Source organism: Populus alba, chromosome 8 (genome assembly GCF_005239225.2).
Source record: "Populus alba chromosome 8, ASM523922v2, whole genome shotgun sequence".
NCBI lineage: Eukaryota > Viridiplantae > Streptophyta > Magnoliopsida > Malpighiales > Salicaceae > Populus > Populus alba.
Window position 1 is genome coordinate 10,418,096 of NC_133291.1, and position 15,888 is coordinate 10,433,983.

The 15,888-nt window shown below is 35.6% G+C and overlaps 2 protein-coding genes and 1 pseudogene across 3 annotated transcripts; 2 read left to right on the top strand and 1 right to left on the bottom strand.

The window, feature by feature from the left end:
* The first annotated feature begins 6,113 nt into the window (after window positions 1–6,113).
* Window positions 6,114–7,853, top strand: LOC118055598 (glucose and ribitol dehydrogenase). The gene is made up of 4 exons (XM_035067557.2): window positions 6,114–6,321; window positions 6,514–6,890; window positions 7,192–7,553; window positions 7,645–7,853. The coding sequence occupies exons 1-4, from the start codon at window positions 6,196–6,198 to the stop codon at window positions 7,665–7,667; spliced, it is 888 nt and encodes a 295-aa protein (XP_034923448.1). The 5' UTR covers window positions 6,114–6,195; the 3' UTR covers window positions 7,668–7,853.
* Window positions 7,854–7,981: 128 nt separating this feature from the next.
* Window positions 7,982–10,428, top strand: LOC118055608 (NADPH-dependent aldehyde reductase 1, chloroplastic-like; annotated as a pseudogene).
* Window positions 10,429–11,174: 746 nt separating this feature from the next.
* On the bottom strand, window positions 11,175–14,580 carry LOC118055617 (E3 ubiquitin-protein ligase RHF1A). 2 transcript variants are annotated; one of them, XM_035067580.2, is made up of 7 exons: window positions 14,137–14,580; window positions 13,490–13,536; window positions 13,328–13,390; window positions 13,088–13,196; window positions 12,641–12,936; window positions 12,128–12,235; window positions 11,175–12,042 (listed from the first exon to the last, which is right to left on the bottom strand). In XM_035067580.2, exons 1-7 carry the CDS (start codon window positions 14,305–14,307, stop codon window positions 11,658–11,660), a joined length of 1,179 nt encoding a protein of 392 aa, XP_034923471.1. In that variant the 5' UTR covers window positions 14,308–14,580; the 3' UTR covers window positions 11,175–11,657. The 2 variants fall into 2 exon arrangements, with proteins under 2 accessions (XP_034923471.1, XP_034923469.1); XM_035067578.2 differs by having other exon boundaries at window positions 12,641–12,981; window positions 14,137–14,578.
* Between the last annotated feature and the right edge of the window lie 1,308 nt (window positions 14,581–15,888).

Consider the following 15,888-nt stretch of genomic DNA (forward strand, 5'->3'; position numbering starts at 1 on the left):
GCGATGTATTAAGGTAAACTGAAAAAATGACCATATTATTGATAAAAAAGCCTATGAAAAATAGCCAACTAACTACACTAATAGAAAGTGGTAACGTGCATGAGGAAATAATCTAACAAAGAAAAAGTCTTCCTACATAGTAGGAACTTATTAGTAATATAAACATAACAATTTATTCAAACCAATCTTATTAATCCCTCTCTGAAACTCATTGTCAACAAATAGTTAATTTATAATAACAACCTCACACAACCCCATTAACCTTCAAAATCTTTGGAAAACATCAACCTTTAATGGTTTGGTTATTATATCTGCTACCTGATCTTTGCTCCCATAATGAATTAAAGCAATCGAACCTTTTTTTGTGAGATTTCTTAGAAAATAATACCTTACATCGATATGCTTACTTTGACCATGCATCACAGGATTCTTTGATAGCTTAATGGTTGAGTTGTTGTCACATCTAATTAGAGTACAAGTCTCATTACTGTACTCAAATTCCCTTAACACTCATTTCATCCATATAGCTTGACATGCACATACTGCAGCTGCTACAAATTCTGCTTCTGTAATAGATAATGTAACAGTTGCTTCTTTGAACTCCAAGTTACATCACCCGAACTCAGGAAAAACACATAACCACTTGTGCTCTTTTTATCCTCCACATCTCCTGTATAATCACTATATGTGAAAGCAAATAGTCCATCATCTCCACCTTTTTTGTAATGAATACCATAGTTCATCGTCCCTTTTAAATATTGAAGAGCTCTCTTTGCAACCTGTAGATGAAGTTTGGTTGGTTTTGCCATAAATCTGCTTATGAGACTGGTGACAAACATCATGTCTGGTCTTGTGGTAGTGAGATACACCAGGCTTCCTACTAATTGCTTATAGTATGTCTCGTCCACAGTAATTCCATCCCATTTGATGCCATTTGTTTTTGCTCCAATAGGCAATTCACTCAAAGACCATGTTTTATTCTTCTTAATAAAATTGATTTCACTATCCATAGCTTGCCTTCACTTCCCATCTTTCACTGCTTCTTCAAAATAAAAAGATTCTCCTGTTGAAACATTTTGAACCATATATACCTCGTCTTCTGTTAGCTCATCTGTAGTGATGTAGTCATTTAAGTAAGAAAGAGGACGTCTTACTCTTCATTCATAAACCCTTCCTGCATCCTTATTAAAAACATTAGAAATTCTCTCACTCTCATAGCCTTGTGATACACTGCTCTTACCCTCATGATAGCCCCGTGTGTGTCTTCTCTCACTCTCACAGCCCTATGGTATACTGCTTTATCCCTCATCACAACCTTGTGTTTCTCTTCTTTCATTCTCATTTCTTTCTCCCCGTGTTTCTTTTCTTTCATTCTCTTCATTAGTTCTACTGTCTCCATTAACTCTACTATTATTTTCATTTCCACTCACCCTATCTTCTCTCTCACTGTTGTTTTCATCAGTGTCTCCCCACTCCAAATCTAATATGATTTGTCCCTTATAACACACCTCTCAATCCCACTGTTTGTCTTTCTAAAAAATAACATCCCTGCTCACAACTATTTTCTTAGCTATATGATCAAACAATCTGTATCCTTTGGACTCTTCACTAACTCCTAATAGAACACAAGGAAAACTTTTATCATCTAATTTACCTCGTTTAACGTCTGGAACATGAACATGACCTAAGCATCCAAAGACATGAAAATGCTCAACAGAAGGTTTTACTCCACTCTACGCCTCTTGTGGTGTAATATTCTTCATTGCCAATGTAGGACATCTATTCAAAACATAGAAGGTCTAGTTCATTGCTTCTGGCCAGAATGTTTTAGGGAGCTTTTTATCAGACAGTATAGAATGAACCATATTCATCACATTTTGATTTTTCCTTTCAGCCATCTCGTTTTGCTGTGGCGTGTAAGTAGTGTTTTAATTGCCTCTTGATGCCAATTGCTTTGCAGAAATCAATGAATTCAGTTGAAGTGAATTCTCTCTCTTTATCTGTTCGTAAACATTTGATACCTAATCCTTTCTCTTTTTCCACCAGTTTTTTGAAAAATTAGAAGCAAATCAGCGCCTCACTCTTTGCTGTTAACAAGTATTCCCATGATTTACGAATAAAATCATCAATAAAGCATAAAGTATACCTCTTTCCACTGTTTAAAATAAGAGAAATTGGCCCACAGATATCTGCATGAATAAGTTCCAAAGGCTGACTTGCTCTCCACGTACTCTTTGTTGGTATGTTACCACGATGTTGTTTGCCATGAATGCAGTCTGTGCATGTAGTGTTTGAGACTTGAAACTGAGGAAGTCCATAAACCATCCCCTTGTGTTGTAAAGTTTTCAATCTCTAGTAACTCAGGTGACCATATCTTCAATGCCAAAGATGAAAAAGATCATGTGAACTTGTATAAAAGCATCTTTTTGATGGAGCATTTAGAGAAGCTGGGGTATGTGATAGCAGTATAAACATTCTGTTTATACTCATCTCAGTTTGAATAATCAGACCCTTAATCAGATGATAAATTTTACAAACTCCTCCTTGAATTAAAATAGCCAAGCCTCGTTTTTGAAGTTGTCCTATGCTCAAGAGATTGTTTTTGAGCTTTGGAACATAAAACACCTCATGGACAACATGGTTGATTCCATTTAAAAACAACTTTATACTTCCCTTTCCAATCACATTCATTTTACTATTGTTTCCCAACTTAACTGAATGAATAAAACTCTCATCCAAGTTTGTGAACATACCGCTATTGCCACATATATGGTTGGAACATCCTGAGTCAAGAAATCAAGCATCAATCTGTTTTGTTTCATGTGACTTAACATATAACATTAACAACATATCATATTCTTCATTTACTTCTGCATAATTTGCTTCTTTATCCCATTTTGGACATTCATACTGGAAATGTCCAAGATTATGACATTTGGAGCATTCCACAACAGCCTTGTTGAATGTTGGTCCTCCTTTTCCACGTCCTTTTCCTCTGTAATAACTTCTTCCACATCTTATGCCCCAAGTTTTGTCATCAGTTGTCACCTTTAGAGCTTGCTCCACACTGTTGCTTCTGTGAAATTTTTTTTGTGTACAGTAAGGGAGCTCTGAAGTTCATTAATGGTAATTGCATCCAAGTTCCTAGATTCCTCAATCAAACAAGCTATATAATTAAATTTGTCCATGAGAGATCATAGGATTTTTTTTACATATCATGACATCAGTCATGATCTCCCTATATACTCTCATCTTATTTGCTACTGTCATCACTCTAGCAAAATAGTTAGTGATTGTTTAACCAATCTTCATTTCAAGAACCTCGAAGTCTCTTCATAGAGCTTGAAGAGTGGAACACTTCACTCGAGCATTCCCTTCATATCTGGTCTTCATGGAATCCTAGATATTCTTGGAGGTGTCTTTGTCCAAAATGGTCTCTAGGATACTCCTATCGATTGCTTGGAAAAGATAGTTTTTTACTTTGAGATCTTTGAGTTTTACTGCATCTAGCTCTCGTTGTCATCCTTCTAATAATGGTTGCTCTCCGTGTGCTGGTTCTTCATAACCAGTTTCAATTAAACTCCAATATTCCTTGCTTCAAAGGAAATTTTTCATGAGCATGCTCCAATGGTCATAATGGCCATCAAAACATGGAATGGAATGTTGCACAAAATGGCCTTCAGAAGTCATTGTCCTCTCTCTATCTCTCTATGTTTGAAAGTCACTCAAAAGCAAGCTGCGGCTTTTATTTTTTCTTAGTTCCAGTGGGGGCTATGATACCAATTTGTTGAGAACAAAGACAACAGTATTGCAATGTATTTAGGTAAACTGGAAGAATGGCCGTATTATTGATAAAAAGCTTTGGCTATTATATAGCCTTACAAAAGTAATAGAAAGCCTATAAAAAACAGCCCACTAACAAAAAGTGGTAACGTGCATGAGGAAATAGTCTAATAAAGAAAAGGTGTTCCTACATAATAGGAACTTATTAGCAACATAAACGTAACATTTATTTAAACTAATCTTATAAAAAAATAGACACCAATTTGAATGAATTGGAAAGTATAAGAATGAATCTTTACACTCCTTTATGCTTTCAACTTATAAAAGGAGACTAGATAGCTGGCTAGCGTTGTGTTTTAGGTCTGGTCAAGTGATGATAATCCGAGAGAACTTGAGTTAAATTAATTAAAATGTAGTCTAGAATATGAGATTGAAAGAATCTATATATAAAAAAAAATTTAAAAATTCAACGCCTAATAATCTAATATCAAAGATGAGAAATTTTTTTTTTTTTTAAAAAATACAACATAAAAAAAAGAAAACCCGAGTTAGCTCGGGGTAACTTGATGAATCAAAAAATAATTTCAAAAGGAATGACAAAAAAAAAAAAAAGCATACATGAGTCAATTGTAAATAGACTCTATATGTCTTTAACTGCAAGATTAATTCTGTTGATTTACTATTTAAAAAAAAAATAGATGGAGAAGCATATTTTTTTTTCTCTTTTCAAGAACATGATCGTCACTCTACTATTTTTTTAAAAAATAATAAAAATGCCCCTCACCAAAAGATTATTTGTTTTGCTTTTTAGGGTAAAATAATCATTACACTGCAATAAAAAAAATTCTAGACTATTTTATCCCTGATCGATTTTGCAATGATAAATATATCTTATAAAAAAGATATTTTTGCCTTTAATTGTAGGCTTAATTATTTTTGTGGCAATGACAAAATTATATTTACATTGTTCCAATTCATTTTTTTTATGGATTAATAAATTATTCTACATACATGGTTCTTTTTGTCACAATTACTAAATACCTTGATGGAATGTAATTGTCTCGATTTATAATTAGTTTTTTTAAAAAAAGAAAAATTCTCCAATCACCTTATACTTCAATCAGAACTAAATTCACTCTTTGATGAATTTTGAAAGAGCATCTCATACATTAATTTAATATATTGTTTTTTAATAAATATTCATAAATATTATTCTGAAAGTTTATATGCAATAAATAAATAATCAAAACCAGCTGCCTTGTAATTAATTTGTAACTAGTTTATATGCAAAGATAAGCGCGCTTAAGATTTGTCCTCCCCTTGAAACTAAACAAAAAGGTAAAGAATTAAGAATATGATGTTTCTCACCAATATTCTTCACTTCTTTCTCTCCTATTCCTTCAACCCATTCACAATATTGAAAAACACCATCAAAACGCGAAGAAATTGGCCCAATTAAAAGCCACCGAATCCATAACAAGTAATAGTTACACTCTTCTCCTCCGCCCCATTTCCTCCTCCACCACCACCTCCTTAGTTACGACCACCATAACAACCATCGTCGTGTTATGAGTTTTGATTTCAGATCTCAAGTTCGAGTTTTTTTGGTTTATGAAATTAGGAAATTAAAAATATTTGATTATTTTGAGTTTTGCCCGCTAAAAATATTACCAAGTTAGCCCCTATGGCTGTGATCGACCCAATTAGAATTCCAGCTGTGAATCTATCTCTATCCCAATCTCATGAACCCGTCAGCAACAAGGGCACAAACCTAAAAGTCAACATTTTTGGTTTCACCGTCTTGTCTCGCTTATAGCGGAAAAATTGCACTTATGCCCCTGCTGTGGTGGCATCCACATCCACTAGTCCTTTTCACTCTAACGTGTTCGAAATTGTTTTTCTTAATTTGAACTGACCAATCAATCGGTAGATGACGTGGTTCTGTGTACTTTTGTTTCTTACTCAACCTGTCTCCCCGAGATGAGAACAGTGGTAACGTGTACGACTGGAACTCATCAATTAGTGAATTTGCAAAATGCATTTGACACTTGGCAGATTCAGCTGCACCTTCAATTAATTCACGAGAGTCCATGGAGAATATCGTACACTGCCACCACATGTAATATTTTCCACGCGCACATCTTGGGTGCCTTTCTTCCTTGGCATCCACGTGCACTTTTACGTGTTCGAGATAGTTTTTAATCGGTGATTGAACGGTTTTTGACACTTGGCAGATTTAGCAGGGCCTTCAATTAATTCACGCACATGAGTTAACCTACTACTGCAAGTAATATTTTCCTTATAAATGGAGAGCCCTCCAGTTATCCTGCTCTCCATCTCCATGCAAGCACTAGCAATTTGCAAAGCCCACCTTGGTTTTAATTACTAGAATTTACACAGTTTCAAGCAACAATGGAAGAACAAAGAAAACCTCAGTTTCCACCACAGACCCAACCTCAGCAACCAGGTAAAGAATATGTCATGTGCCCACTTCCGCTAGCCATCAACCCTGACTACAAGCCTTCCGAAAAACTCAACGTACGTGCTTTGTTGTTTTGCTTCTCCTTTTCTCTTAATTTTCTTAGATATATATCAAGCACACACACTTACATATATTTATAATTTATATATATGTGTGTGTGTGTGTGTGTGTGTGTGTTTCTCTTCATTATCTCAATGTATATATAATGTTACTGAAGCAACTATACATGTCTGCTGATACTACGTCAGGGAAAGGTAGCTCTGGTGACTGGAGGGGATTCGGGGATAGGAAGATCTGTATGCTACCATTTTGCATTAGAGGGTGCAACTGTGGCCTTTACATATGTTCAAGGCATTGAGGACAGAGACAAGGATGACACCCTAAAGATGCTACTGAAGGCTAAGTCAAGCGATGCAGAGGATCCAATTGCCATAGCTACTGACGTTTCATCAGAAGAAGATTGCAAGAGGGTCGTCGAACAAGTTGTGAGTAAATATGGGCGGATTGATATTTTGGTCAACAATGCTGGCGTCCAGCATTATACCAATTTGGTAGAAGAGATTACCGAGGAATGGCTTGTGAGGCTGTTCAGAACCAACATATTTGGTTATTTCTTCATGACCAAGTAAGAAAACAAGGGCTGAGAAACAGTAACAGCTTGTTTATTCAAATTTATTTTTCTCTTAATCCAAGAACTAGACCATACTATAAAAACAAAAGTTTCGAAGTTATGCGTATATATTGAATGTCAACATAAAAGCATTGTAGCAGTATGATCTCCAATCAATTCTTAATTACAACCACCAATAATTAGCAGTTCCAACCATGTCAAAAATCACAACACTAATTAAACAGAACCTAGTTTTAGCACCTAATCACAACTTCTTCCTAATTATTGCATTAATTTCTTCAATTGGTATGCGCAGGCATTCATTAAAGCATATGAAGGAAGGAAGTTCTATCATCAACACAACATCTGTTACTGCTTATGCTGGCTCCCCTCACCAGTTACTAGACTATCTGTCTACCAAGGGATCGATTGTTTCCTTCACTAGGGGATTGGCTCTAAGACTCGTGGATAAAGGAATTCGTGTCAATGGTGTGGCTCCAGGTCCGATCTGGACGCCACTGCAACCCGCATCTCTGCCTGCATACGAGGTAGAATACCTGGGGTCTGACGTGCCAATGGGAAGAGCAGGACAGCCTTACGAAATGGCACCTTCTTACGTCTTCCTGGCTTCCAATCAGTGCTCGTCTTACATGACTGGCCAAGTTCTTCATCCTAATGGTATGGTAGAACAATTTAATTCGTTATTAACCATATATATATATAACTTATAATATTAATTAATGAGACTTGTTTCTTCTAATGCATGCAGGGGGCACCATTATAAATGGTTAATTGATCTCTCATGCTCGCGCGGTTCTGTTCGTTCTGCAAGTGGTCGCGCGTACGTGTACGCTGTTATATACTTATGTGTTTGCCAAAGAAATACGAACCTATCTGCGTGTTATTATCAATCAATAAAACAATTATGTATGTTTTCTCAATATATAAATAAATAAAACAATTATGTTCTGTTTTTTCTTTATGGTATTATAAATATTTCGCAGATTATTCATATATATTAATTAGACCCAAGTTTAAAATACAAATTAATGGCCCGCGAGGTGCGTGTATTTTTTTATGAATCTCTTGTAGTGTAATTATTAATAATCGATAGGGTATAAAATAAATTTCTCGAACCAATAAATTGAATCTAGTCGTAATTTATCAATCATGCATCCATCTAACGAATTAGTTAGAGGGTCAGGCACATAAATTAAAAGAACCGAAGTTCGGTGAAGATATTCTATACAACATTCGTGAACCAGCGGAATTCTTTCTTATTTCTTGCGGCTCCGAGGATGGAAACAACGCCTAGGCATTTCATATGACTTTGTGAATTACTTACGTTGCTCATAATCAAACTGCGCTCTAGACAAACTTATATATTGTTATAAATTAAGATTGATTTCTTCTTTTCAATTCAATATCTAGAATTTAATTTCTAAAGATACTTCAATATTGATCAAACATATTTAGATCCCACGAATAGATAATCAAAGTAAAAAAGAATAAAATTAGTCAAATTAAATTAAAAGGTTTATAACGAGGAAAACAAATAATGTTTTTAGATAAAAAGCCTAATTATAAACTCTCTTTTTTTTTGAAAAAAAACACAGTAAATAATGCAATACAGAAATCATAGTTACAATTAATATTTGTATGAAGACATATCAAAAAATTACAATAATAATTATTCTTTGTTGAAATGTTGTCTCAAATCTCAATAGCTTGCAATCCAACCCATCCAGCTGGGAAAAGAAAGAGCCCTTATCAATTCCACTCAGCTTAGGCTAGAAATATTTGTGTTTTTATTCGCCAGAGAAATGCCACGTGGGAATCCTTGATGACTCATGTGAAACATGCACCTAATACGTGCCACTAACGCTATGACACATGGCTAGAGATTCCAAATGGCACGTACCAACGCATGCCATGCAAGTACATTTCTGGTTATAGTTAAGGTCCTCCCACACACACTGCGGTTCATATATATGCAAAGCAAAGGTTTGTGAATGACAGAAAGCACTGTTTTCTGGCCTTTATTCTGATGGCAACCAGTGGGGAACAGTTTCCGCCGCAGAGCAGCCAGGCAAAGAGCCTGTGATGCATCCAATCCCACAAGCCACAAGCCCTCCAACAAGCTACATGTATATATTTTGTTTCTCTTGTTCTCTTTTTCTTGCATAACAAGCTTCTTACACTCTTCTTATACATTGCTGCAAACCAGCCCAATAACCACACCTAGTTTTGTAAACCTTTGTTTTCTAATTAATTATAACTTGGTCCAATTCAAATGTTATATATATATATATATGCAACAATATTATGTTGTGATCATGGCAGGGAAGGGTAGCGTTGGTGACAGGAGGTAATTCCGGGATAGGAAGATCTGTTTGCTGCGTACCGTTTTGAATTAGAGGGTGCGGTGCAACCGTGGCCTTTACATATGTGGAAGGTGTGGAAAAGAAAGATAAAGATGATACCTTGCAGATGCTACGAGAGGCCAAGGCCATTGATGCAAAAGACCCAATTGCTATAGCTGCGGACCTTGGGTTCGATGAGAATTGCCAAGAGGGATGTTGATCAAGTTGTCAGTGAACACGGCCGGATTGATACTGGTGAATAATGCAGCTGAACAGCACTTAACTAGCAACCTTGAATAGATTACTGAACCTAGGCTATACTTCCACCGAAGGTGCAATTGTAGCTTTTACCAGGGATCTAGTTTTGCAACTTGTAGATAAAGGAATTCGTGTCAATGCAGTGGCCCCGGGTCCAGTCCGGACCCCGTTGCAGCCTGCATGCATCTATGCCCGGTGAGAGGGTCGAAAGGTTAGGATCGGAGGTGCCAATGGGCAGGGCAGCGCGCAGCCTTGTGAGATTGCGTCTTCTTACGTCTTCTTGGCATGTGATCACTGCTCTTCCTATTTCACTGGCCAGGTTCTGCATCCTAATGGTAAGGCGTTTTGAAACTCTCAAAAGTATTTTGTGGTTGTAGCAACTATTCATGAATATTTACAAGCATCGGACATTTTATAAAATGCAGCTTTTACTAGGGGGTGATTGTCAATGGTTTATCAGCCAGTGCATGGGTTCTCTCGGGCTCTTTTCCTGTCGTACTCGTCTTATAGCTGGTAGTTTGTACAACTGTATAGGTAAATCGAAGGGCGGGATCTTTGTTTTGTTGATAAATTAGTAAGAAATAACCGGTGGTTGAGGTTTTCGGGCGATGGTAATAAATATTTGCTACTCTATATATACTTGCATTTTTACTACACTCTGTAAATGCCATCCTTGCATGCTCTATATGAACATGCTCGTCAAGTTACCATAAAGCAACTAATTAGTTCCTTCCTCTCCATCTCCCATTTAAAGGGGGGTTGTGACGCCTCAGCTGTGATAACTTTCATGGCTATATCTATGGATGAGTACTGCACTGCGGAGTCCATCTTTCGGGAAAGTGGATTCACCAATAATCAGGGAAATTGATGAGCCCATTTTGTTTCAAACCCTCAAATTCTGCCTCGGGTCTAAGAATTTTTTTATAACGTAATTGTTGAAAATAACATTTTATATTAAAATATATATCAATAATATTTTTTTATTTTTTAAAAATTATTTTTCACATCGATACATTAAAATAATTTAAAAATACTAAAAAATATATTAATTTAAAGTAAATAAAAATATAAATTTTTTTTTTTTTAAGTTTTTTAAATTGCAGAAATAAACAGACCCGATAAAGAATACACATTAAAAAAACGTTACTCATACGTCATAAACAGCGCTTATCCTATGTAACATTCTTGAAATTTCATCATGTTAAGTAGGAAATGATCGAACATGCTTGAAGATATTCATTTATCGCATCAGGTTTGTGTGAAATGGTGCAGTTCGGTAGAGTAAGAGCCCGTTTGGCATTGCTGCCAAACCGGCGTTTTGACAAAATTCAAATTTTTTTTTTTTTTTTTTGTTAAAATTGAGTTATGGTTGTATTTTTTGGATCGTTTTGATGTGCTGATATCAAAAATAATTTTTAAAAAATAAAAAAACATCATTTACATGTATTTCAGCACGAAAAACTATTTGAAAAGCAACCACTACCACACTGCCAAACACGCTCTAAGACTTTCTCATCAAAAGAACCCTACAGTCTATTTCACAAAGTAAAACCAAATAAACAGCAACATCCATCACCAATCACATCCAACCATCAAAGTAGATACGTGTGATACTGGTGAACGTGAACGCCCGGTTTCTTTGCAATTTTTATTTTAAGCAGGAGTAGGCATGGCAAGGTAGAACATCAAGTTTCTTTTTATTTGGAAAAGCAAATAATGAAAAGAATTCATATATTAATCTATCTTAAACTCTTCAAACAGTTTATCGTGACAAAAGGAAAAGGTCTCCCAGGACAGCAAGTCATTCTTGGTTAATTAACAGGGCGTTGCTGTGCATAAATATTCGATGCAGGACGCAAACCAACAGGCACTTGGTTTCTTCACAGCACGTCACTTGCATCATATGCCTTCTTAGATGATAAGTTCAAACAGAGTCAAGCTACCAGGTCCATGCGCCATGGTATCAATGACCTCTCTGTAAAACGAGGGGAGAAGAACAAAGCACAGATTCACATGTTCTGATGCTATATGCGCCTAGGTGGTTAGTCTCCATGTTTATCACTATCATCTGGCATAAATATTTTAATGACATGGGAAATATTGTTAAACGGCAACACTTCAGATTTACTGGAACCAGTCTGTTATGGCAATGGAGGATATGTTAAAACTTCAGTGGTTTCCAAACCTGCGCATGGGAGATTTCCACTTGGGCTGGGACAGTAGCAGAGGCATATGAGGAAGCACCTAAACTTGTATCATGAGCAATTTCCTCACTTTGTTTGGCCAAAGCCTGAGCAATGATGTTCTGTTCCACACCCTTACCCTTCCAGCAGAAATTTGATGTCCCCCTAGTAAAACCAGAATCAGACATGGAGGGTCCAGTGCGTTTTGAAGTAAGATCCAAGCGCTCAATCATTCGTGCAACACCAGCAATGCCTGCACTCATCTCCCTCTGAACTTCTTTGCTCAGCTCCTTAACCGAATTATTCCTTGCAAGTAGCTTTTCCTTCATACCTCTGGTACCTTTTGAAAGTGATTCCTTGTACCTGTTGCAAGATATCCACATACTTCAGCAGCAGAAATTGAACAGGTAAACATCAGTCCCAAAGAAACCAAGCTGCGATTATCTACCTGGCTGAAGCAGCAAACCATTTAGATTTAATAGATTCTGAGAGAGATGACATATCTGATGACCCTTGCCCTTGGGGAGGATCAGTTGGTGGCTGTCTAAAGAGAATCCTGCATCGCGAGCATTTGAAAAAATAAGATACACAAAGATAATGTGTGCAGCTGCATGCCCATGAATGCGCGCACGCATTTGTGTGTGCGAGCGCACACGCGCAAGAGAGAGACAGAGACAACAAGAAACATGCCATTTCAATCTACCACAGAAGAATTCTGTTAAAGGAATGCCATTCATCCAATGATGCCACCAGTTAAAAGATAACGAGGGAGGAAAATGGAGGTTGGCCGTAAAGTAAAAAAAACAAGGGCATTTGCATTGGAAGGGTCATTCTTATTTTTCTCCCTATTGTTTTCAGTTATTCTCAGATGTTCTGACCCATTCAACCCGTGGTTCGACTAGTCATCTAGCCAGATGACAAACGATGCCTGCATCGAAAGTTGCAATTAAAAGAATAATACCTGGGTTTGAAAGGGCCATTGACAGCAGTGGTGGAGACTTGGTTCACAACAGGAGGGGCCACGGATGACAAATTTTGAATTTTAACTGATGGTGTGCCAGGAGTTGATGAATTAATAACTGATGACCCGTAACTTAAAATTTGACCTTCTTCTGGTGAAGTGTATGTTTGCTGAACAGTGGATACATGTTCAGGAGAGGTAAAGACAAGAACCTGGGAGGGACCAAGTCCGGTAGACCTATGCCTCTCCCTTTTGCAAACATAACGAGCTCTGCTGGCAGCAGAAACAGATAGATGCTGCATAACATGATCGTCGAAATCAGAGTCATCTGAATAGGAATCCTAAAAATTTCCATTAGCACCCAATCAATAAAAGAAAAACTTTTGAGGCAGCTATGCAGTGAAATGAAAAGTTGTGGTTATGGTTTCAAAGTGACTAAATAATCACCTGCTCTACATCATAATCTTCATCCAAATGATGAACGATCATGGATGCAGGGTTAGAGTTCCTTGGCATTAAAAGCCTCTCAGTCTCAACAGCAGCTAGAAGCTCTTGGCTAGAAAAACAGAATAAAAAACAAAGGTGTGCAAACAGAAGCCGCAATCCATTAGGTTCCTTTGATTAACGCAAAACTGGACAATAGTGGTAAAGATTGATATAGATGGCTTTTCACGAGAAATCATATACCTGGCAGGGTCTTTCAGTGCAAGAAGCTGCCAGCATATCGGGCACTCTTTGCTTCTCTGTGACCTAAAACAGAAACAAGTAAAATCAATGACAGCCATAGCATCAAAATCCAATGCAAGACATCGAATCCTATAAAACAATGTTACGGTGATTGTTACCTACCATTCAACAATACACTGAAGATGGTATTCATGTTTGCAGCAGGTATCCTGAGACAAGAAACAAGTCCAAAGGTAACTTAAGCCCTAAATATAACAACCCATCACAGACAATCATGTTGAGACAGAACAAGAACCATGACATTTTGACAAAATGTAGTCAAAGGATCGCTGTAGAACAGCAAGAGAAACACAATTGTAGTACCGGTAAAAGCATCCTAAGATCAATTCTAGCATTGGCATTATATCATCAATCTTTCATGGAAACCGTAGCAAAAATAAATAAAAAAAATAATAAAACAGGGCCATGAAAATATATGCAGAGAAGAGATTATAAAAAATAATTTATATATTCCAAGACCCTCCTTTAGCGCTTTCAGGAAAATAAAAGCTCATATTTTCTTTGGGCATTAAAATGAAATTATTTCTCGTCAACAGTTCTCTTCGAATGAAAATGGTGCCAAAAGAAGGCGATTAGAGATCATAAAATTTACCTCAATTTTATCAGGAAAACAAATTATGATAATTAAATGATTGTGCCACAAACTTACTACTTTCTAAATTTGATTCCAACTGATACATGCACTTCCTTTTTATTTCCCTAAAAAGAAAAAAGAAAATGAATAAACAAAGAGTGATGGAGTGGTATACAGTAGCAGGGTCTTGAGGGGTGAAAGGATCGAGGCAAATACTGCAGGCGTCGTCTTCGAAAGCATCCTCGACTCCAGCTCCCAAAGAAGAAGAAGAAGAAGATGAATGCGCAGGAACTGAGATCATTGGAGCGTCAGACATTGAATAGGAAAGCGAAGTAAAACTCGCCATTTCAGAGAGAGACACTGTTTGAGTTGATGGAAAACAGAGGGGAGGGAGGTGAAGAAGAAGAGACCCTAAGAGAGAGAGAGAGTGTGTCTGTAAATGGTCAAAGAAACGAAAAGAACTAAAGGAGAGGAAAAGGGCGAAGGCAGAAAATGCAGGCAAGGGAATCCGATTCAGACGGTTCCATGGAATTGGTCAATCTCTTCTGATTCTTTCTGGCATTAAAGTTATTTACCGACAGTCGGTTAACTAATTAATTATATCTGAATTTTTTTTTTTCCAAATTGCTTCAATGCCCCCTCAGTGGTTGTTCACCAAAAGAGACGCCTGAATTACTCTGAAGAGCTAAAATTGATAAAATAATATTTTAAATAATATAAATATAATTTTTTTACTATATATATTTTAATAAAAAAATTTATTTAAAAAGCTATTTATATTAGAGTGAAAAAAAATATGTATTTTATTTTTTTAATGAGCTTGATGTATTTTGTTTTTCAATAATGTTACATTCAATTGTTTATTTTTTATTGACCTTACTTTATTAATTTTGATGTTTTTGAAAGATATATAAAAATAATATTCATAAAAATAAAAATATTTTAGCATTTTGTTTATTACTCTCTCTCCGGTATATAAAACAAGCATAAAAATTAAAATAATATTTTTTTTATTTTTAACTTTCGATTTAGCACACCAGGGCTCTAATGCTTACAAGTCCGTCCTTATTCCGTGGTATTTTTTTAACTTCTTTTAGTTAGTTACTGCTGTACCCCCGCCACCTACAGTTAAAACTGGCCTGTGCTTGGATGGAATGATAAGATTAACCCTCATTTAACAAACCATTTTTAGATTACCTTGCCGCATTTAGTTGCCAATAAAATTAAGATTTTATTTACTCATGGAGTGTTTGTTAATCCTATCTAACCGTTTTTTTAAAAATTATTTTATATATTAATATCAAAAACAAAATTTAAAAATTAAAAACTATTATTTTAATATATTTTTAAACTAAAAATATTTTTTAAAAAGCTGTTATCACAATATTAAATATTATAATAGATTTTAAATTTTACATGAGTTATTAGTAATAGGCTTAGTGTATTTTAATAATACAATGCTTTGTCTTTAACTAGTTAAAATCAGTTATAAAACTTTTTTATACTATTTCAGATTTTTATAATGAATAGGAACATTAGATTTTAATTTGGGGTCCATTTCTGCTACTTTAATTGCGAAAATATGATCGCTCATGGATAATCATCGTCAGTCTCCTTCGAGATCATGCATCACTTAAAGTCAGTTTCTCATTTATATTTAAAGCAAAAAGACAATTTTCTCTTTATATGTTGCATAAATTTGACAAGAAAAAAAAAAATAAATATTATTTGAAAATATATTAAAAGAATTTTTTATTTTTATTTTTTTTAATATTCAAACAATCTTAAAATATAAAAAAATAATTTAAAGTTAAAAAATAAAATAAAATTTAAAAATATTATTAAACGATCAATATAAAAAACAGGGGTTTTTGCTTTTTTGAAATGCATTTTTTCCTTAAGGTTCTAATGTTCTACTCTCTCTTTT